At 45.6% G+C, this 21,265-nt stretch overlaps 1 protein-coding gene across 1 annotated transcript in view; it reads right to left on the bottom strand.

Moving 5' to 3' along the window:
- Window positions 1-8,299: 8,299 nt before the first annotated feature.
- LOC145543158 (uncharacterized) overlaps window positions 8,300-21,265 on the bottom strand; it is a 52,789-nt gene continuing 39,823 nt past the window's right edge. The window contains exons 3-6 of the mRNA XM_081583785.1: window positions 10,519-10,562; window positions 9,100-9,154; window positions 8,876-9,018; window positions 8,300-8,766 (exon numbers count right to left, since the gene is read on the bottom strand). Of these exons, the coding sequence (XP_081439911.1) occupies window positions 8,670-8,766; window positions 8,876-9,018; window positions 9,100-9,154; window positions 10,519-10,562 (339 nt within the window). The 3' untranslated portion in view covers window positions 8,300-8,669. The remainder of the gene's footprint in view (window positions 8,767-8,875; window positions 9,019-9,099; window positions 9,155-10,518; window positions 10,563-21,265) is intronic.

Here is a 21,265-nt window from a genome sequence, read left to right as displayed (position 1 = left end):
AAACACTGGAAGATGACTAGCTATTATTATTACAATTCTGGTAATTCTTCTGAGCCACCAGGGAAGCGCCAGAATATTGGAGCAGGTAGACTATTCCTTCTCCAGGGGAACTTCCTGACCCAGGAATGGAACCAGGATCTCCTGCATTGCAGGTGAATTCTTTACCAGATGAGCTACCAGGGAAGCCCAAGGCAATTCTTACCTTTCCAATCCAGTCAGGCCCTTGCCTTTCACTGCCCTTCTGAGCACTGGAGTGAATCTTTCCTTCTTTGGATCCCAGATATACTTACTTGGCATCAGGTTGAAATCATGAAACAGGTATTACTGCAACCATCTCTTTCAACACTGGAATAGCTAGTGTTTTCCCAGATTCTTCAGTAGGAAACTGGTTCTTCCCACTCTCTCTTTTTCTCTTCATTTTGGCCACATGGCGTGGCTTGCTGGACCCTAGGTCCAGGACCAGGGATCAAACCTGCACCCCTTCTAGTGGAACTGTAACCGGTAGACCACTAGGGAATTCCACTTCCCATTCTTTTTTAAAAAATGGATTTAAAATTTGAAATTATTTGTCAATTATACCTCTTGTTGGGAAAAAAAAGTCACCAAGTAATGAACTTAAAAATAAAACCAACAAAAAATTGTATTATAGCAGTTTACATTCAGATGCTAAGTGAAATGAAATGGTGATGAAACACAAGGACCCATAGCAGTTCCTTGCCCCAGACCAGGTCTTTGCCCACCTTCCCGAGCAAGCTCACTGGGCCTAGGTACCTCTACAGAGCAGGTTTCAGCTGAATCTTCTGCTGCTTTTCTCCATGTCTCTTTGCACATCTAGTTCTTGATTTATCCATTTTAGACCCTGTCTATTGAATTCCTAGTTGGCACTGGCAAGGAGTTGCCACCCCCAAACTATTCTTGAGACTTAGTTATGTCACTGTCTCCAGATAATTAATAGTGTTTACAGGGAATTCCATGGTGGTTCTGTGGTTAAGCCTCAGGTCTTTCACTGCCCAGATTCAGTTCAATCCCTGATCATGAAACCGTGTGACTCAGATTGGGATTTGAACTCACAGTCTTTTAACTGATGTCACACACCTCATCTCAGGACTTAATGAAGCTCAGTTTCTTGATTTCATCACAGAAAGAATTCAGTGAGAGACAAAGTGATAGGTAAGAAGTGAATTTATTTAGAGAGAAACCCACTCCACAGACAGGGCCATCTCAGAAGGCGAGAGTGGCAGCAGAGTATGGGGTTGTCAGTTTTGTAGGGCTGGGTACTTTCATAGGCTAATGAGCGGGAGGAGTATTCCAGCTATTTTGAGGAGGGGGTGGAGATTTCCAGGATCGAGGCCACTGTCCACTTTTTGACTTTTATGGTCAGCCTTGGAACTGTCATGGTGCCTGTGGGTGTGTCATTTAGCATGCTGATGAGTTGCAATGAGCATACACTGAGGCTCAAGTTGTAGTGGAAGTCAATTTGCCTGCCACCTTGGGCCTAGTTGGTTCTAAACAGTTTATGTCCTCTCCTCCCACTATGTCCTTCTTTTAAAGATTGTTTCCTGCCCTCTTCCTGTCTTACCCCCATTCCCTCCTTAACTGACCTGGATACAGGTTACAAGCAGGATCCCCGTTCCCTGTTACACCAGTTCTCAAACTCATTTAGGAGGCAGGGTGTTCGTGAAACAGGAGGGATGGGGGCAGGGCACAACCTTTAAAAGAATGACATAGCCCTTGAGGGCTTATTTTCCGAAATGATCACATGTCCTGGAGGGGAGCTCATGCCTTTTGAGATAGTCTGTCTATGGAATGTATATCTCTCTAAATAAATCGACTTTTTAGCTATCACTTTGCCTCTCGCTGAATTCTGTGATAAACATCAAGAACCTGAGCTTCATGAAGTCCTAAGGCCAGGTATGTGAACTCAACTCAAAGACAGTGGGTTCAAGTCCCATTGTAGCTTCTGGCTGGGTTCAAGTCCCATCTGAGTTGTGTAGTTTCAGCTGGCAAGAGCGGCCCCAGGACATGGGGCCATCTCGGAAACTGAGAGCGGCCGTGGGAGAAAAACCCCACACAGAGTGGGGGCCATCTTAGTAGGCAAGAGGCTCAAGGTCTACCAGCAGTCAATTCTTCTGCCATCTTAGACTTCACTGGTTCTAACCAGTTTATGTCGTATCTTCAAGGACTATGCCGTTCTTTTAGAGATTGTGCCCTGCCCTCTTCCTTCCTGTCTCACTTGGAAGGTGTGCATTGTGCAGAACAATTCTTTCTGTTCTGGAACTAGGAATCACCTTATCAACAGGTCCTATGGCTGCTGTTTATTGATGTGGAATAAAATCATGATCATGCGAATTTATTTCTTAGAAAAAATAATGCTGTCAACCAGTGCTTGACAGTAGGTTGTTTTTCCTTTAACATCCCCTGGCTACTTCACGTTATTGTCTATGAGTTCACAAGAGCAGAGAGATGGTGGCAGGAGCTAAATATTTACACTGTGAAAAAAAACTAAGTGTGAAATCATAACATCTGTTAGCTTACTTTGTTTTACGCTGATTGCAAAGTAATATCCTGAGAATCACGGTCCTGGTATGGTGACCCTATGTGGAGATTTCTAATTCCCAGTTGTTGCTGGTTTTAAGTACGCCATACAAATACATGACAAAAAATTCAAAAGGTACAAGAGGGAATATGGTGCTTCAGCCTCCCAGTTTCCTTCTCTGAAAGCAACTACCATTACCAGTTTCTTCTGTGTCCTGGACATATTCTGCACCATCATCTTCGAATAGAACCATAATGATGAAAACAGCCTACCTGCAATGTCCAATATGGTAGCCGTCATGCACATGTGACATCAGAGCCATGGGGGCTCTGATGAATGATCTCATTGTTCTTAAAATTGTCCTTAAGTCCATGTGGATCCCTTTTGTATTATTTTGCATTATTGCGCTTTTGTATTATTTATTTATTTGGCCATGTCTCGTGGCTTGCAAGATCTTAGTTCCCTGCTCAGGGATTGAACTCCGGGCCCATGGCAGTGAAAGCACTGAGTCCTAACCACTAGACAGCCAGGGAATTCCCTAGGGTTGTGCTATTTTTTTTTTTCCAATCTGCATCATAATTTAACCGAGGCTCAGGCATAACTAGAAATGTACTGTTTTATTTCTTTTTAAAGATTTTTTGATATGGACCATTTTTTTCAAGTCTTTGTTGAATTTGTTACAGTATTGCTTCTGTTTTATGTTTTGGTGTTTTGGCCCCGAGGCATGTGAGATCTTAGCTCCCCAACCAGGGATTGAACCTGCAGTTCCTGCATTGGAAGGTGATTTCCTACATCACCTCCTGCATTGGATCACCAGGGAAGCCTCCAGGATTGTGCTTTTAGACAGTCTTCCTCTTCGGATATTTCAGGCAATGAGAATCTACCCAGTTTCAAATGGCATCTAGAGAAAAACATTTCACTGGTCTGTTTTGATGTTTACTCTGTACAAATGCTTTCTTCTGTGAGGTCCCTTCGGGTAGCAGTGGATACAGAATTCAGTATCAGCCAGATCTGGGTACAAAACCCACCTCCAAATGGCATAGTCCCTTTGCAGCTTATGCTGACCTTTAGGAGCTCAGTCTGTATTTCACAAGGAATCATATGGGGAGAATGAAGAAATGATCTAAAAGTCACTCAAGACTGAGTGACTGAGTCATCACTGGGGGCAGGACCTGCTCTTATACATTGGGGATGGCAAGAGGATGTGCTTCTTGCCTTGTCAGGGTTCCTGACATAATAGAGAAAGTGTTTGGGTCTGCACACTGACGGACAGTGACTTTCACAAAGCTCCATTTATAGGTGACACCTTCGAGAGTGGAGGGTGTGCACTCTGCAAAACCCTTCCTTCTGCTACAGAACCAGGACTACCCTTACCAACAGGTCCTATGGCAGCTGTTTATTGATGCAGAACAAAATCGCAATCATCTGCACACATCCCAAACCAAGACTCACCACATCCTGGGATGGATAGAATTATTAGCTGTGATCCCTTATCCCTCACTACATCTATACTCATCTCACTGTGGGTGGAGTGGACTGTCCAGTCCCTGGGCTTAGGCTTGGTCGAGTGACTTGCTTTGGCCCGTGGAATGGGCAAAAATGAGAGTGTGGCAGTTCTGTGCCAGGTTGGAGGAGGCCTGGTGATGCTTCCTCTCATATACTTCACTTGGGCAGCTGCTGCCTCTTCAGCCTGGGCCCCAGGATAAACACGCTTGGAAAAGAGCTACCTCGTCTGGTCTGCAGACCAGCAGTGAGGAGCAGAGTGGACCCAGCCAGCAGAGCATTAAACCACAGCTGCCCCAGCCAAACTGCAGACTCATGAGAATTGCTATCTTAACCCACTGAGGTTGGGATGGGTTTATTACATAGCATTATTGTGGCAATAACTAACCAATACATGTGCATACTCTTTTATTGGTTGTAAGTTAAGCCACTGCAATAGACCCTACACAATAGTGAGTTAAATAAGAAAGACATTTATTGATCTTTTGTGTAAGAATCTGGTTAAGCAGCCAGGGTTAGTTTGGCGGTTCATGTGTTGGGGAGCCAGGCTCCACCATTCTCGCTGTAGCCCTCTTCCACCTGCAGCCTTCATATTGTTCACAGATCGGTCATAATTTTCCTGCAAGTCCAAACATGCCACAGCGTGGCGCCAAACCCTCTTTCCTACATCACCCTCCAACACCTGAAGCCTCACCCTGAACCACGTTTCCACTTCTGCTCCAGGCTTCAGGGCCTGTCCTTTTCTTGGATGGGTATGCTCCCCCTATGTCCGCAAGCTGCTCCACTGCCCTCCCCCAGGGGGTCTCAACAGCATCTCACTCTCACCCGAAGGCAGGCCTGGTGCTCCCCAGGAGTGAGAGGTCCTGACCTCCTTGGGGAGTGGGAGGGGTGGGCAGAGATGTCCATTCTGCCTCCCAGTCATCTTTGCAGCCAACCTCTCCCACTCTCAAATCCCTGCTGACTTCCGGCCCTGAAGGTGCCAAAGAACCTCTGCGTCCCACACCTCCCTGCCCCCCTTGCTTCCACACCTCAGCAGTTCAGTGAACACAACAAGCAGGAGTCCCCCTGCTTCAGAGGCTGACGGAGGCAGGAGGGGTGGGCATGTGGGTTTGGAGGGTGACAGACTCTCTCCTGGACTAAATTCTAGCCAGGCTCCTCTGAGCCTCCCTCTAGATTCAACCTTGGCCCATAGAGACTTCAACAAACACCAACATAGTCTCTACCAGCTCAAGGCCACAGATCTAGGATGACTCTAGCCCCCCTTAAAGTGCCTGCCTGGAAAAACTCCAGGCTGCCTAAAGAATTTGCTGTTTGTTCCAGCCAACACCTGAAGCTAAGGACCTTGTCTCCCAGCTGCTGGGACAGGATTGGAGCCCACCTCTGATAAGCGTCAGTTAGTCAGCACATGTGGGTTTCACACACAAGGCCAATCTTTCATCCTTAAAACATAAGCTCTTGTCCTTTCAGTTCTTATTCATCTACACCCACTGCACAAGCCCTTTAGTTGTATCAAAACCTTCTTGGTCCGTTGTCTTGCCAACACACTGTCTTCTGTGTGTATCTTCAGGTGTCTGGGCCTCCTGTTAGGCTTAGGGTCCCTCATAGCAGTGACTTTGTCCTAATCAACTCTTTCCCCAGCACCAGGCGCAGTGTCTGGCATATAGTCCAGGCCAGCTCAAGTTCTCCCTTTTTCATGGACTCTCCCTAGCTTCCTAACTTTCCCTCCTTCGAGTCTTACAACTTTTCTCTATCATGTTTGCCCAATCATATTGTCTCATTTCATTATCTTTTAAAAAATGGCTAATTTCTCTGACAGATTTCATCAGAATCAGTGAGACTTTTCATTCATTTGGTAGCTATTGGCCTTGTGTCTCCCTCTCTCCTTCTGTCACTCAGCTCTCAATAAGGAGCTGGGCTCTGCGCTGGCTTGTCCATCATGTGATGGTGACAGAGGCAGCCCTAGGCAGACAAGCTTTGTACCACCTGACCTTGGGCACTCTTCCCACTTTCAAGCTCTCTCTAGGGATGTGTCCCTGGATCCAAGGAGAGACATCTCACTCACTGGCTGGTCAGGTGATGTCTCTGGGCTCTGGCAAAAACACTGCCCAGTCTAGGTCAGAGGACGAGATGGTTGGATGGCATCATTGACTCAATGGACATGAGTTTGAGCAAGCTCTGGGAGATGGTGAAGGACAGGGAAGCCTGGCATGCTGCAGCCCATGGGGTCACAAAGAGTCAGACACGACTGAGCGACTGAACAACAACAGCAACCTTTAGGTCAAGTTGGGCAAAGCAGACTTTTACTCTTGGGAATTTTACTTTAGAAAACTGGTAGGGTAGCATGTGAGACCAATATAAAATTGTGCAAACTTGAGGTAGTGTGATACAAAAAAATGATATCTAAGCCTCACTTTATGTACCAACTTTGAAATAATGAAACTGTCCTCAAATAGGAAGCTGAAGCTACTGGGAATCCTGGTCCATGCTTTGGGAAGCCCAGCAGCGCAAGGATCTCTACCGCTGGTCTTGTCAGCTCCCTGTCTTTGTGGCTACCTCTCTTACTGAAATCAACCTCCCTTTCATTACAGAGTTTTGAGCAGACATGAGGACTTTCTGCTCCTGTGAACTAATGGTGTAACCAAAGCTCCTAGGATAGTCCCTGGCACACAGCAGGTGCTCAAGAAACAGCAGCCGCCTCTTCCCCCTAATTATCATCACTGTTACTGGCTCTTTGGTGGCAACCAAAGGTTCTATACTTCTCTCACCCCTATTGGAATCTAGCAGTTCTGCGCTACAACCCTAACACACTTTTGGACGTGTGGCCTGGGGCACTTGAGCCGGTAACCTACTTTCTTCTTCTTTTTTGAATTTTATTTATTTACTTGTTTTTGGCTGCACTGGGTTTTTGTTGCTGCACGTGAGCTTTCTCTAGTTGAGGTGCATGGCTTCTCTTGTTGCAGAGCATGGGCTCTAGAGCGTAGGCTGCAGTAATTGAGTGGCGCACAGGCTTAGCTGCCCCACAGCATGTGGGAACTTTCCAAATCAGGGATTAAACCCGGGTCCCCTGCACTGAGGGGTGGATTCTTAACCACCGGACCCTCATGGAAGTCCAGGTTACCTATATTCTTTAAACCTTGTTTCCTATCTGTCAAACGAGGATAACAAGATATGTTTACATGGATTGTTGGGCTAGATAAGACCGTAAAATGCCTAACCCAGGGCTGGGCAGCACACAAGCAAATAGAACATGCTCGCTGCTGCTGCTTCCTATTATTAGTATTATTGGTCATGCACTTTAAACAAAGTAAATACTTGTTCGTTGAAGTTACCGCCCAGAGAAAACATTTGTTTTTCATTCTTGGTGAGAAACTTTGGGAGGTGACCTGGGCAGGCACTGAGAGAACAGATGTCTTCATGCCCCATCAGGGAACTCATAAACCAGAAGAACGGGTGGACTGATCACTTTGCTTGAAACCCCACCCAACTAGCAGAACCTGCTGGGCTATCTCTCAGGCCCACTGCTCCTCTGGGGGACTGCGTGCTCTCGTCCCATGGTTTGCGCCATTCTTCACCTCGTATTATTAAAGCTCCGGCGCTGTCTGTGGTCATTTTGGTAGATTATCAAATCTTGTTCATTCAGTATTTCTTTTACTCATTAATATATTTCTTTCTCCCTGACTTACTAAATGCGATCGATTAACAATTTTCTTTGCAGAAGGACTGGAAGAGCCTTTGCACCTTCCCCACATGGCACTGCCATTACATCGTCACTTGGAGTCAAGGCAGCCCTGGGCCCGTGTTGGGTGAGGCAGGAGTGCGGTGGGTCTGGTGCTGGAGGGAGCCGAGCAGCATATGACTGACCCTCAAAGGGGTCAGGAGAGGCTGGGGCCTGAGGAGGACCATCTTGGGTGCTTGCACATGTTTTTCTTTATCCTGCCCCTCTGGCCCCTCCCTGCTAGCTATTCAAAGGCTCAGATTTTTTGCTTTTTCAAGAAAAAATGCAACCCAGTGTGCATTTTCCACCAGCTTAAGGGGTGGAGAACCCCCTACCAAGACAGGGAACGCATTTGTACACGAGTTTGAGGGCTTGGGAGAAAGTCAGGCCTTGGTCCTGTGGTGGAGGAAGGCCCAGGGATCCAAATATTCTGTCAGCCCCAGTGACTTACAAGAGGGGCCAGAAGTGGATGATCCTCCATGAGCAGGAGGGCAAGTGTGTTGTAAATAACTTGTACTTGATGAATCAGAAGAGAGAGCACCAGAGAAAATTATTTGATTTAATAATCTATGCCCCCGGAGGATGACCTGTTTTCCAGTTCCCAGGGGCTGGTTATACTGCGGAAACACGGGATGGAAGCCCCCCCTCCATTCTTGTATTTCTCCTCTTCTGCCTGTGTTTCCTCTGGTGGAAGTTCTGGCCGCCCTGAGGGATTCTAGTTTCAGCTCTGCTTTTTTCTTGATATTATATTGGTACATAAATACTCAACTATTGGCATTTTAATTCCTTACCACATGGTTATAATTGGTTATGCATTCATACATTTTAATATGAGAAAAGTAAGTATTTTACAAGTGATGCTGAGAAGCCAGTATTAGAAAATAAATTTGCAGGTGGCCGGTGGCAGGACGGGGCTCACTCTGTGGTGGTGTCGGCGGCTGCCTCACTCTCCTCTTCAGCAGCCGAATCTGTAGCCGGAGGAGGAGTCCCTATCAGCATTTCAGGGTCCCCCCTGGGATAAGAAGAAGAGTGCCAAGGCGTTTAGTCTCGAAAGGGGCAATCACACTTTGCATTATTTCCTCATCTGAGGCAAGAAGTGTAAATTGTCCCCTATCGTTTACCAGGCATCCTTTCTGAAAATCTCATCCTCATCTGAAGACTCCTTGTCGTGCAGCTTCTGCGCCATATTTTTCTTGCGTGTGGCACTGAGAGGCCTGTACATGTCCCGAAGCCAAAGTGGCCGCCGCCTCCAGAAAAAGCCCTCCTGGGACACAGAGAGCGACATGTTAGTTCTGCTTCTCCCCTGCTTCCTCTGGCCACAGCACTTTATCCTTCCCAAACCTACCTGACTCTCACTTGTCCCCGAGCTTCTCTTACGCAGCAGAAATCCAAAACAGCCCCTTGGAGGAAAGCATACACAGTTAGTGTCACGTGCCACTTTCCATCTCCCACAGTGTGTTTGCTCTGGTCTTACCAGGACTAAATGGGACTTCAGTCAGCAATCACAATGAGCAAAGTCACCACAGACCTGGGGTCTTGAGAATCACTCCACGCATGCTGGCCTTCCAGAAGCTCTCCGGGTCTGTTCAAAATGGCCCCCTGCCTGCGTCTCTGGGGAGACCTGTGCATGTGGCTTAGCATGGCCTACAGCCACGACTGCAGCCCCACTCCCATTTCTCGGCCCTCGGCCAACTGCCCTCGTGCAGTGAAAACACTGCACAATCATGCTGGGCAGGTGCACATTCCTTTCAGAAGCATTCCACACTAGCCCCCTTTGGACTTAGTCTCATGTGCGGCATTTGCTGGGGTGGGGGTGGGGGTGGGGGAGGGGAGGAGGTGCTTCTATCTTCTTAGCTGCTCGATCTGATAAACTGCATCACAGCAGGTAAACCCCTAAGTCCAACTAGCAAAGTTATCTAGCACTCTGACTTGCATATGGCAGGTTGTCACTGAGGTGTGAGTGAATTGTGAAATCAGTTTAAAGGTTATGACCAGAAGGAAAACTCGAAAGTATTCTTTTCGAAAACAAACAAAACTAACAACAACAACAGAGTGCACAATGAGTTTGTATCAGAAACCACTTCTGTCCATAAAGTATGTGTGTACTGAACTGTTGACATAAAATGCAGCTCGCAGCCCAAGCACAGTGTGATCACGAGGGGCCCTAGTTGGAAAGGCACCACCTTCTCTTTGATAATCACTAGCAGCGTGACCACGGGGCCAGATGTTTTCTCTTTCTCCATTTTTTTTTTTATTATAAAAGGAAAAGACAAACTACTGTCTGAAGTTTCTTCCAGTTAAAACTTTAACTGGTTTGGATAAAGGGAATAGGGAGTGGGGGCTGAAAACCAGGAGGATGATGAGAAGGGAAGCTTTCCTGCCCCTTTACAGAAAGAACACATAGTTTGTTCTACTTTTCATCAGCTTTGAGTAAGGCTAGCCCCCAAATCTCTAACTTCCCTACCCCAGAGCCTCCAAGAACACCTCTGACCTGGCCTGATGCCTACCACCGGCAGGAACAGGTACAACCGAAACCTCTCCCCATCCACCCTCTTTCCTTAAAGAATGCGTGAAACCAGATGAATCCGTGCCAGTCCTGTGCTGGGCCAGATTTGGTTGAGGAGTTAATTCTGCTGATAAATAAATTAGCGTAAAGCATTAGGGTAAATAGAGCTTCTTCTTGACTTTGGTGAGGAGACTAAAATAGATGAGTTCTCAGCTCTCCTCTAGTTCTAAAATTCTACTTTAAAAGACCAATATTTACCTTCTGCTTCCTTCTTCCTCTGATGCTCTTCTATGAGAATAAATCTGTTTTAAAAGAAAACATGATCACGATCATGACAGCCACTTTCAAATCTTTATTAATTACTTTTTATTTTCAGTCTTATCTACCCAGTGAGTTGATAACATTTTCAAGGACAGGGATTCTATCCTGTTTAAGAATCCTTTGACTCTCTCACAGTACCTAACCTTGGGTGTTGCGTGCAGCTGGCGATACATTTTATGGACCATTTTGGATCATGTTCAACAGATAATTCCTAACAAAAAACTTTCAGAAGTAGGGAAAGAAAATAAAAGTATTGACCAGAAACCTAAGCACTGTTTAAAATCAAGGACAGGGGGAAGATGCCTATCATTACTATTACTATTGATCACTGTGGAGGAGGGGGGTTTCCTAATCAGTACAGTAAGAAAAAGGGAGAATTGGAAAGGAAGAGACAAACATATCTGCATATGAGTAATGGACTTTAGAAGACCAAAGGAATCAACCAAAATTTTAAGTACTGTAAGTAATACGAGAATTCAGTTAAGGTGGCTTATGTACAAAATCAAGAGATCAACATATAAGCTTTAATAGCTTTCCTATATAGCACAAATCACCAAACCAACTAAAAAATGGAAGAAAGATCCCATTTATAATATCAATAGTAACTAGGAATAAACTCAACCAAAAATGTGTAAGACTTATGTGAAGAGAACATTAAAACCTTCCTGAAGGACATTGAGAAGAAATACATACATGGCATGGGATGGATACCATCTTCCAAGAATACTGTAAGGAGGTCAATTCTCCTCAAATTAACCTACAAATTCAATGCAACCCTATTTATATCCAAGGAAATTTTTAAACAAAATCTGGTGAGCTGACATTTTGTAGAGAATATACGCAAGAACGCTTATGAAATGTATGAAAAAGAAGATCAAAGAGCAGGGCCTTACCCTAACAGATATAAAATTACATGTTATAGAGTAACTGGAGTTAAGCAGTGTGATATTGAAAAGATAACAGGAAAAGATAACTGGATCAACAGAATAGAGTTCAAATAAAGATAGTATTTTAGACAGGGGAGAAAGAATGAACCATTCAGTGAAAGATTTGAAAACAAGTGGATCTTCAGGTAGTGGGGAAAAGGTTAGATCCCCTACCTCAATCACACTAAAAATCAAATACAGCAAGTTCTAGACAGATTATAAAAGTACTTGAAGATGACGATTAGAGATGATTTTTATGTCATGAGGTGACAAAGGCTTGGCTAACAAAACCCGCTGCACACGACCCGTGAGGAGAGACGGGCCAGTATGGTGGCAGACTGTCAATGCCTCTCCTACTCCTCTCAGCCCTCACCCCCTTCTCCCCTGGATTGTCTGCCTTCTCCCTGTTGATCTGTAAAACCCCTGGGAGTTCCCTAGTGGTCCAGTGGTTAGGACTCGGCGATTTCACTGCGGTGGCCTGGATTTGATCCCTGGTAGGGAACGAAGATCCTGCGAGCACAGCACGGCCAAGCAAACAAAAACAAACCCCCACCACAAACCTCGTTATAATAAATAAATATTGGCTTCCGTTGAATTTCAGTGTTTCAAAACCTCCCAGTGTTTGTCTCTAAGGAGAAAAGACAAAAGAGCAGAGTAGGAAGCACAGGCTTTGCAGTCTGGTGATCCCGGCTCCTGCTTTTGGTTTGACCACTGGGGCCTCATGCTGATTTCCTTCCTCTATGAGAGAGGGACAGTAATACCATCCTCACAGGATTGTGGCGATTGAGTCAGACAATACACAGAAAATTCCTCATCTTCCACTTGGCATGAATCAGTGCTAAGTTGTTGTCACAGACCAGGTGGTCAGATCCATCAAAGACTCTGCTCATGGTACCGGACCCTGAAGCTGCTTTCCTGCCACAAGATTATTAAAACACTGCTTTTCTTCTAATACTTTTATGCAGTATCTTTTCACATTTATGGAAACATGTTTATTTAAGGTGAGAAATGGGGATCTGCTATTATTCCTCCCCCCCCTCCCCACAAATAGTCAGGCAGCTTATTTGATTACCATTTATTCATTTTCTTCCACTGATTAGAATATTAAAACATGACAAATATCTTAAGAACACGTGGGTCTATTTCTGGGCTCTCTATGCTACTTCAAATAAATATTCCGTTGCATTATTCCTCACTGTGGAACTGATATAATGCCTCATCTCTCTTCTGTCAAACACCATTAGTGTCTATCATGGGGAAAACACTGCACAGTCCCTGTCCTCAAAAACCTTGTAAGTAGGGAGCGGAAACAATGAAATGGTATAAATAAATACAAATGCAAGGTTAAACTACATGGAAATTAAAAACAGTAGAAACAGGATGTTATAGGACTTCCCAGGTGGCACTAGTAGTAAAGAACCTGCCCGCCAATGCACAAGATATAAGAGATGCGGGTTTGATTCCTGGGTTGGGAAGATCTCCTGGAGGAGGGCGTGACCACCCGCTCGAGTATTCTTGCCTGGAGAATCCCATGGACAGAGGAGCCTGGAAGAGCTACAGTCCATGGGGTCACAAAGAGTCAGACATGACTGGCAACTTAGCTCGCACATGTAGATATACTAAACAAGCAAAGGCCATATGCCACCTGGAGATGCAGGGGTACAGTCTGGGCAATGGCCAACTACTAGCAAGCTGACCCCATGCTAAGTCCCCAGACCCCATGTTAAGTCCCTGGCCTCCTAGGCTCAGAAATTACTCTTCCCCACCAAGAGAGAACTCACATCTTCCTCTTGCGGCAGTTTCACTTTATCAATAATATCACAGGACTGATCAAAAATCAGAATGCCAAATTCTTACTTGACAACGAGAAATACATCTGTTCTACAGACAGGGCACCTGTGTCTACACAACCAGAGAATTAAACTTCTGGAGAGACAGGCCTCCAAGGCACACCAAAGCACAACCACACACTCAAAAGGCTACTTGGTGAGAACAGAATTAGAACCAAAGGAATCAGCTGAATCCCACATTAAACGGAAAGGCCTGCGGTAGCCAGATGCTCTCAACAGCTGCAGCCTGGCGATGGGCCTGACTCTTCAGTTATGCTGCCTCGGGTGCATCTCTCCTCTTGGACAAGGTGAGGCTGGGCACTACCCATGCTGGTCCCTCTTCACCTTTCCTGCACTTTCACTACTGACCAGCCCTCCTACAGACGGACACATTTCTCTTTAGCAGGTAACACATCATGTCAGGTTTTACTCAAGTCTGACAGACCAGGAAGCCATTGGTCCTTACGCTGTTCTGCTCCCCTCCACGAGGCTCTTAGGGAGCCACCTTCTAAAGAACTGTTTACCACTTTTGTAAGTTCTGAGGTGAGGGGACTGCTTTGCTGGGGCCCCTGAGAACTGGTGACAGGCCTCATGGGACTAGGGTCAGCAGGGCTGGAGTATTCAGGGAAGTCTATTTGAAGAAAGATGAACTTGAGTTGGCTTTTGAGAGTCATAGGACTCCCACAGGCAAAGTAAAATTAAGGAATTTATTTTGTCTGTGCAAACGCACAGATAAAAGCAGGAATGGGTACGGTGTAATGAGCACATGGTAAGGGGCTGCTTTGGCTGGAATAGAGGGCTGCCAGGACAGAAGAAAAGATAAAGTAGATTGACTTGGTAGAGTAGAATCAAGATGGTCAGCTCATTAAAATTGCTCTTTTGGACTTCTCTGGTAGTGCCGTGGATAGGAGTCCGCCTGCCAATGCAGGAGACATGGGTTTAATCTCTGGTCCAGGAAGACCCCCACGTGCCATGGAGCAACTAAGCCTGTATGCTGCAACTACTCAGCTCCCACACACAGAGCCCGTGCTCTGCAACAAGAGAAACCACCACAATGAGAAGCCTCTGCACAGCAAGGAAGAGTAGCCCCACCACTTGTCTCGACCAGAGAAAGCCCGCACAAAGCCACAAAGGCCCAGGGCAGCAAAAATAAATCAATAAATAAGATTATAAAAAAAAAAATAAACATGTTAAAAAAACCAAAATCTTCCTCTTAATGTTAGCAACTGCCTGTTGGGAAAAGTAATAAACCATTATGTAACTGGACGAAAGCTCAAGAGGCTAGCTCCAGGAAGATGCTGTTCTAAACATGACATGCTTCAGGGTGGCCTGATGCAGGACTCTTTCTTGTAGTGCTCTAATGGAACCTATTTACACAACGCCTAACACACCAGAGAAGACAGCTGCTACGGAGATCTACGGGACTGATAAGATCACACTTCTATCTATTAGCTGGGTCCTTTTAGCCCTCCTCTATTTCTTTGCACTGATCGCTGAGCTTTATCTCTCCTTGCTATTCTTTGGAGCTCTGCATTGAGATGGAAATATCTTTTCTTTTCTCCTTTGCTTTTCGCTTCTCTTCTGTTCCCAGCTATCTGTAAGGCCTCCTCAGACAGCCATTTTGCTTTTTTGCATTTCTTTTCCATGGGGATTTTCTTGATCCCTATCTCCTGTACAATGTCACGAACCTCTGTCCATAGTTCATCAGGCACTCTGTCTATCAGGTCTAGTCCCTTAAATCTATTTGTCACTTCCACTGTATACTCATAAGGGATTTGATCTAGGTCATACCTGAATGGTCCAGTGGTTTTCCCTACTTTCTTCAATTTAAGTCTGAATTTGGCAATAAGCAGTTCATGATCTGAGCCACAGCCTGCTCCCGGTCTTGTTTTTGCTGACTGTATAGAGCTTCTCCATCTTTGGCTGCAAAGAATATAATCAATCTGATTTCAGTGTTGACCATCTGGTGATGTCCACGTGTAGAGTCTTCTCTTGTGTTGCTGGAATAGGGTGTTTGCTATTACCAGTGCGTTCTCGTGGCAAAACTCTATAAGCCTTTGCCCTGCTTCATTCTGTACTCCAAGGCCAAACTTGCCTGTTACGCCAGGTGTTTCTTGACTTCCTACTTTTGCATTCCAGTCCCCTATAATGAAAAGGACATCTTTTTTGGGTGTTAGTTCTAGAAGGTCTTGTAGGTCTTCATAGAACTGTTCAACTTCAGCTTCTTCGGCGTTACTGGTCGGGGCATAGACTTGGATTACCGTGATATTGAATGGTTTGCCTTGGAAACGAACAGAGAGCATTCTGTCGTTTTTGAGATTGCATCCAAGTACTGCATTTTGGATTCTTTTGTTGACCATGATGGCTACTCCATGTCTTCTAAGGGATTCTTGCCCACAGTAGTAGATATAATGGTCATCTGAGTTAAATTCACCCATTCCAGTCCATCTTAGTTCGCTGATTCCTAGAATGTCGACGTTCACTCTTGCCATCTCCTGTTTGACCACTTCCAGTTTGCCTTGATTCATGGACCTAACATTCCAGGTTCCTATGCAATATTGCTCTTTACAGCATCGGACTTTGTGTCTGTCACCAGTCACATCCACAGTTGGGTATCGTTTTTGCTTTGGCTCCATCCCATCATTTTTTCTGGAATTATTTCTCCACTGATCTCCATTAGCATACTGGGCACCTACTGACCTGGGGAGTTCATCTTTCAGTGTCCTATCCTTTTGCCTTTTCATACTGTTCATGGGGTTCTCAAGGCAAGAATACTGAAGTGGTTTGCCATGCCCTTCTCCAGTGGACCACAACCTGTCAGACCTCTCCACCATGACCCATCCGTCTTGGGTGGCCCCACATGGCATGGCTTAGTTTCATTGAGATAGACAAGGCTGTGGTCCATGTGATCAGATTAGCTAGTTTTCTGTAATTTTAGTTTTAGTGTGTCTGCCCTCTGATGCCCTCTCGCAACACTTACCGTCTTACTTGGGTTTCTCTTACCTTGGGCCTTGGGTAATTCCTCTCGCTGCCGCCGCTGCCGCCGCCGGCCCCAGCCCCCGGCCCGGCCTAGGCCCTGTCGGCCGCCGTCCCCCGCCGCCCGCCTGGCCTAGCCCGTCTCGGCCGTTGCCCCCGGCTCCCGGCCCGGCCTAGCCCCTCTCGGCTGTTGCCCCCGTCCCCCAGCCCCCGGCCCGGCCTAGCCCCTGTCGGCCGCTGCCCCCGGCTCCCGGCCCCCAGCCCGGCCTAGCCCCTCTCGGCCGTTGCCCCCGGCTCCCGGCCCCCAGCCCGGCCTAGCCCCTATCGGCCGTTGCCCCCGGGCCCGGCCCCCGGCCCCCGGCCCGGCCTAGCCCCAGAGGATATTAAGAAGAGGTGGCAAGAATACACAGAAGAACTGTACAAAAAAGATCTTCACGACCCAGATAATCACGATGGTGTGATCACTCACCTAGAGTCAGACATCCTGGAATGTGAAGTCAAGTGGGTCTTAGAAAGCATCACTACGAACAAAGCTAGTGGAGGTGATGGAATTCCAGTTGAGCTATTTCAAATCCTCAAAGGTGATGCTGTGAAAGTACTGCACTCGATATGCCAGCAAATTTGGAAAACTCAGCAGTGGCCACAGGACTGGAAAAGGTCAGTTTTCGTTCTAATCCCAAAGAAAGGCAATGCCAAAGAATGCTCAAACTACCGCACAATTGCTCTCATCTCACATGCTAGTAAAGTAATGCTCAAAATTCTCCAAGCCAGGCTTCAGCAACCCGTGAACCGTGAACTTCCAGATGTTCAAGCTGGTTTTAGAAAAGGCAGAGGAACCAGAGATCAAATTGCCAACATCCAATGGATCATCGAAAAAGCAAGAGAGTTCCAGAAAAACATCTATTTCTGCTTTATCGACTATGCCAAAGCCTTTGACTGTGTGGATCACAATAAACTGTGGAAAATTCTGAAAGAGATGGGAGTACCAGACCATCTGACCTGTCTCTTGAGAAACCTGTATGCAGGTCAGGAAGCAACAGTTAGAACTGGACATGGAACAACAGACTGTTTCCAAATAGGAAAAGGAGTACGTCAAGGCTGTATATTGTTGCCCTGCTTATTTAACTTATATGCAGAGTACATCATGAGAAACGCTGGGCTGAAAGAAACACAAGCTGGAATCAAGATTGCTGGGAGAAATATCAATAACCTCAGATATGCAGATGACACCACCCTATGGCAGAAAGTGAAGAAGAACTAAAGAGCCTCTTGATGAAAGTGAAAGAGGAGAGTGAAAAAGTTGGCTTAAAGCTCAACGTTCAGAAAACGAAGATCATGGCATCTGGTCCCATCACTTCATGGGAAATAGATGGGGAAACAGTGGAAACAGCGTCAGACTTTATTTTTGGGGGCTGCAAAATCACTGCTGATGGTGATTGCAGCCATGAAATTAAAAGACGCTTACTCCTTGGAAGGAAGGTTATGACCAACCTAGAGAGCATATTTAAAAGCAGAGACATTACTTTGCCAACAAAGGTCCGTCTAGTCAAGGCTATGGTTTTTCCAGTGGTCATGTATGGATGTGAGAGTTGGACGGTGAAGAAAGCTGAGCACCGAAGAATTGATGCTTTTGAACTGTGATGTTGGAGAAGACTCTTGAGTGTCCCTTGGACTGCAAGGAGATCCAATCAATCCATCCTAAAGGAGATCAGTCCTGGGTGTTCATTGGAAGGACTGATGTTGAAGCTGGAACTCCAATATTTTGGCCACCTCATGCGAAGAGTTGACTCATTGGAAAAGACCCTAATGCTGGGTAGGATTGGGGGTGGGAGGAGAAGGGGACAACAGAGGATGAGATGGTTGGATGGCATCACCGACTCGATGGACATGGGTTAGGGTAAACTCCGGGAGTTGGTGATGGACAGGGAGGCCTGGTGTGCTGCGATTTATGGGGTTGCAAAGAGTTGGACATGACTGAGCGACTGAACTGAACTGAACTTCTACAGGACTGGGGAGACAGACTTTTGGAGGGCACAAACAAAACCATGTGTGCACCAGGGGCCAGGAGAAAGGAGCAGTGTCCCCAGAATAGACTGAGTCAGTTTTGCCTGTGAATATCCAGGAGTTTCCAGTGGGGGCATGGGTCGACAGTTTGGCCTCAGGCCAAATAACAGGGAGGGAACATAGCCCCACCCATCAACAGAAAATTGAATTAAAGATTTACTGAGCATGACCCCTCCCATCAGAACAAGAGCCAGTTTTCCCCACAGTCAGTCTCTCCCATCAAGAAGCTTCCATAAGCTTTTTATCCTTATTCATCACAGAATGAATACCATAATCACAGAAAATTCTCCAAACTGATGACATGGACCACATCCTTGTCTAACTCAATGAAAGTGTGAGCTATGCCATGTCGGGCCACCCAAGATGGATGGGTCATGGTGGAGAGTTCTGACAAAATGTGGTCCACTGTAGAAGAGAATGGCAAACCACTTGAGTACTTTTGCCTTGAGAATCCCATGAACAGTATGCAAAGGCAAAAAGATAGGACACTGAAAGGTGAACTCCCCAGGTCAGTAGGTGCCCAATATACTACTGGAGAAGAGTGGAGAAATAACTCCAGAAAGATGAGGAGATGGAGCCAAAGCAAAAACAATGCCCAGTTGTGGACGTGACTGGTGATGGAAGTAAAGTCAGATGCTGTAAAGAACAATATTGCATAGGAATCTGGAATGTTAGGTCCATGAATCAAGGTAAATTGGCAGTGGTCAAACAGGAAGCAGCAAGAGTGAACATTGACACTTTAGGAATCAGTGAACTAAAGTGGACTGGAACGTGCAAATTTAATTCAGATGACCATTATATCTACTACTGTGGGCAAGAATCAAAAATGACCAAATGATCTCTGTTCATTTCCAAGACAAACCATTCAATATCAGAGTAATACAAGTCTATGCTCCAATCACTAATGCCAAAGAAGCCGAAGTTGAAAAGTTCTATGATGACTTACAAGACCTTCTAGAACTAACACCAAAAAAAGATGTCCCTTTCTTCATAGGGGACTGGAATGCAAAAGTAGGAAGTCAAGAGATACCCGGAATAACAGGCAGGTTTGGCCTTGGAATACAAAAAGAAGCAGAGCAAAGGCTAACAGAGTTTTGCCAAGAGAACACATGGGTCATAGCAAACACTCTCTTACAACAACACGAGACGACTCTACACATGGACATCACCAGGTGGTCAATACCGAAATCAGATTGATTATATTCTTTGCAGCCAAAGATGGAGAAGCTCTCTACAGTCAGTAAAAACAAGATTGGGAGCTGACTGTGGCTCAGATCATGAACTCCTTCTTGCAAAATTCAGACTTAAATTGAAGAAAGCAGGGAAAACCACTGGACCATTCAGGTATGACCTAAATCAAATCCCTTATGATTATACAGTGAAAGTGACAAATAGATTCAAGGGATTAGATCTCAGAGAGCACCTGAAGAACTATGGACAGAGGTTCGTGACATTGTACAGGAGGCAGTGATCAAAACCATCCCCAAGAAAAAGACATGCAAAAGGCAAAACGGTTGTCTGAGGAGGCCTTACAAATACATGAAGAAAGAAGAGAAGCTAAAGGCAAAGGAGAAAAGGAAAGATATACTCATTTGAATGCAGAGTTCCAAAGAATAGCAGGGAGAGATAAAAAAGCCTTCCTCAGTGATCAGTATAAAGAAATAGAGGAAAACAACAGAATGGGAAAGACTAGAGATCTCTTCAAGAAAATTAGAGATACCAGGGGAACATTTCATGCAAAGATGGGCACAATAAAGGACAGAAATGGTATGGATCTAACAGAAGACAAAGATATTAAGAAAAGGCGGCAAGAATACACGGAAGTACTATACAAAAAAGATCTTCACAACTCAGTAAATCACGATGATGTGATCACTCACCTAGAGCCAGACATCCTGGAATGCAAAGTCACGTGGGCCTTAGGAAGCATCCCTACGAACAAAGCTAGTGGAGGTGATGGAATTTCAGCTGAGCTATTTCAAATCCTAGAAGATGATGCTGTGAAAGTGCTGCACTCAATATGACAACAAATTTGGAAAATGCAGCAGTGGCCACAGGACTAGAAAAGGTCAGTTTTCATTCCAACCCCAAAGAAAGGCAATGCCAAAGAATGCTCAATCCTTGGTCAGGGAGCTAAAATCCCTCATGCTGTGTGAGTTACCAAAATTAAAAAAAAAAAACAAAAACAAGTTCAGAGAATTGAGAGGATACAATCGTTATTGAGTATGTCACTCCCTCTCCCTACCCATCAAGTACTGTATTTTTAACAATTTCTTTTGCTTTGAAAATCATTTATATCCTTTGTGATGCAGACATGCTGGATCGGGTCCTAGAAAGGTTGGAAGCTCTGACCTCAAGCATAAAGCAATCGAGTCTTACCCTCTCTCATAGTTTCATGTGAAATCTCTCTTCCAGACAGGACCTCTCCCCTGAGCTTCACACCAGGGTCTTGTTTCAGTCAGTGCACTAACTAGACATTGCTGTGTAACCAAATACCTCAAAGTCTGGAGCTTAAAACAACAAACATTTGTTACCTCACACAGTTTCCGTGGGTCGGAAATCTGGGACCATCTTAGTTGGGTGAATCTGAATCAAGGTCTCTTTTGAGACTGCAGCCCAGCTGTCACACGTGGTTGCAGTCATCTCAAGGCTCAACTAGGGCAGAGAACCGATTTCCTAACTCATGTACATGGTTGCTGGCAAGCCTCAATTCTTCATTACCTGTTGTTCAGACAGGATATTTATAACACAGTCTTCTCCATAGGGTGGTTAACAGCATAACAACGTGGTGGGCAGTGGGAGGAAGTAGCGGAGGGAGAGAAGGCACCCCAAACATCCACTGGAACCCTCACTCATGGTTAGTGGGAATACCAATGGTATTGTCATTTT

The sequence above is a fragment of the Giraffa tippelskirchi genome, chromosome 3, assembly GCF_054371585.1.
Source record: "Giraffa tippelskirchi isolate mGirTip1 chromosome 3, T2T-mGirTip1v1.2.pri, whole genome shotgun sequence".
Lineage (NCBI taxonomy): Eukaryota > Metazoa > Chordata > Mammalia > Artiodactyla > Giraffidae > Giraffa > Giraffa tippelskirchi.
Note: the sequence above shows the minus strand (reverse complement) of the source record. Positions and strands in the feature narration are given on the sequence as shown.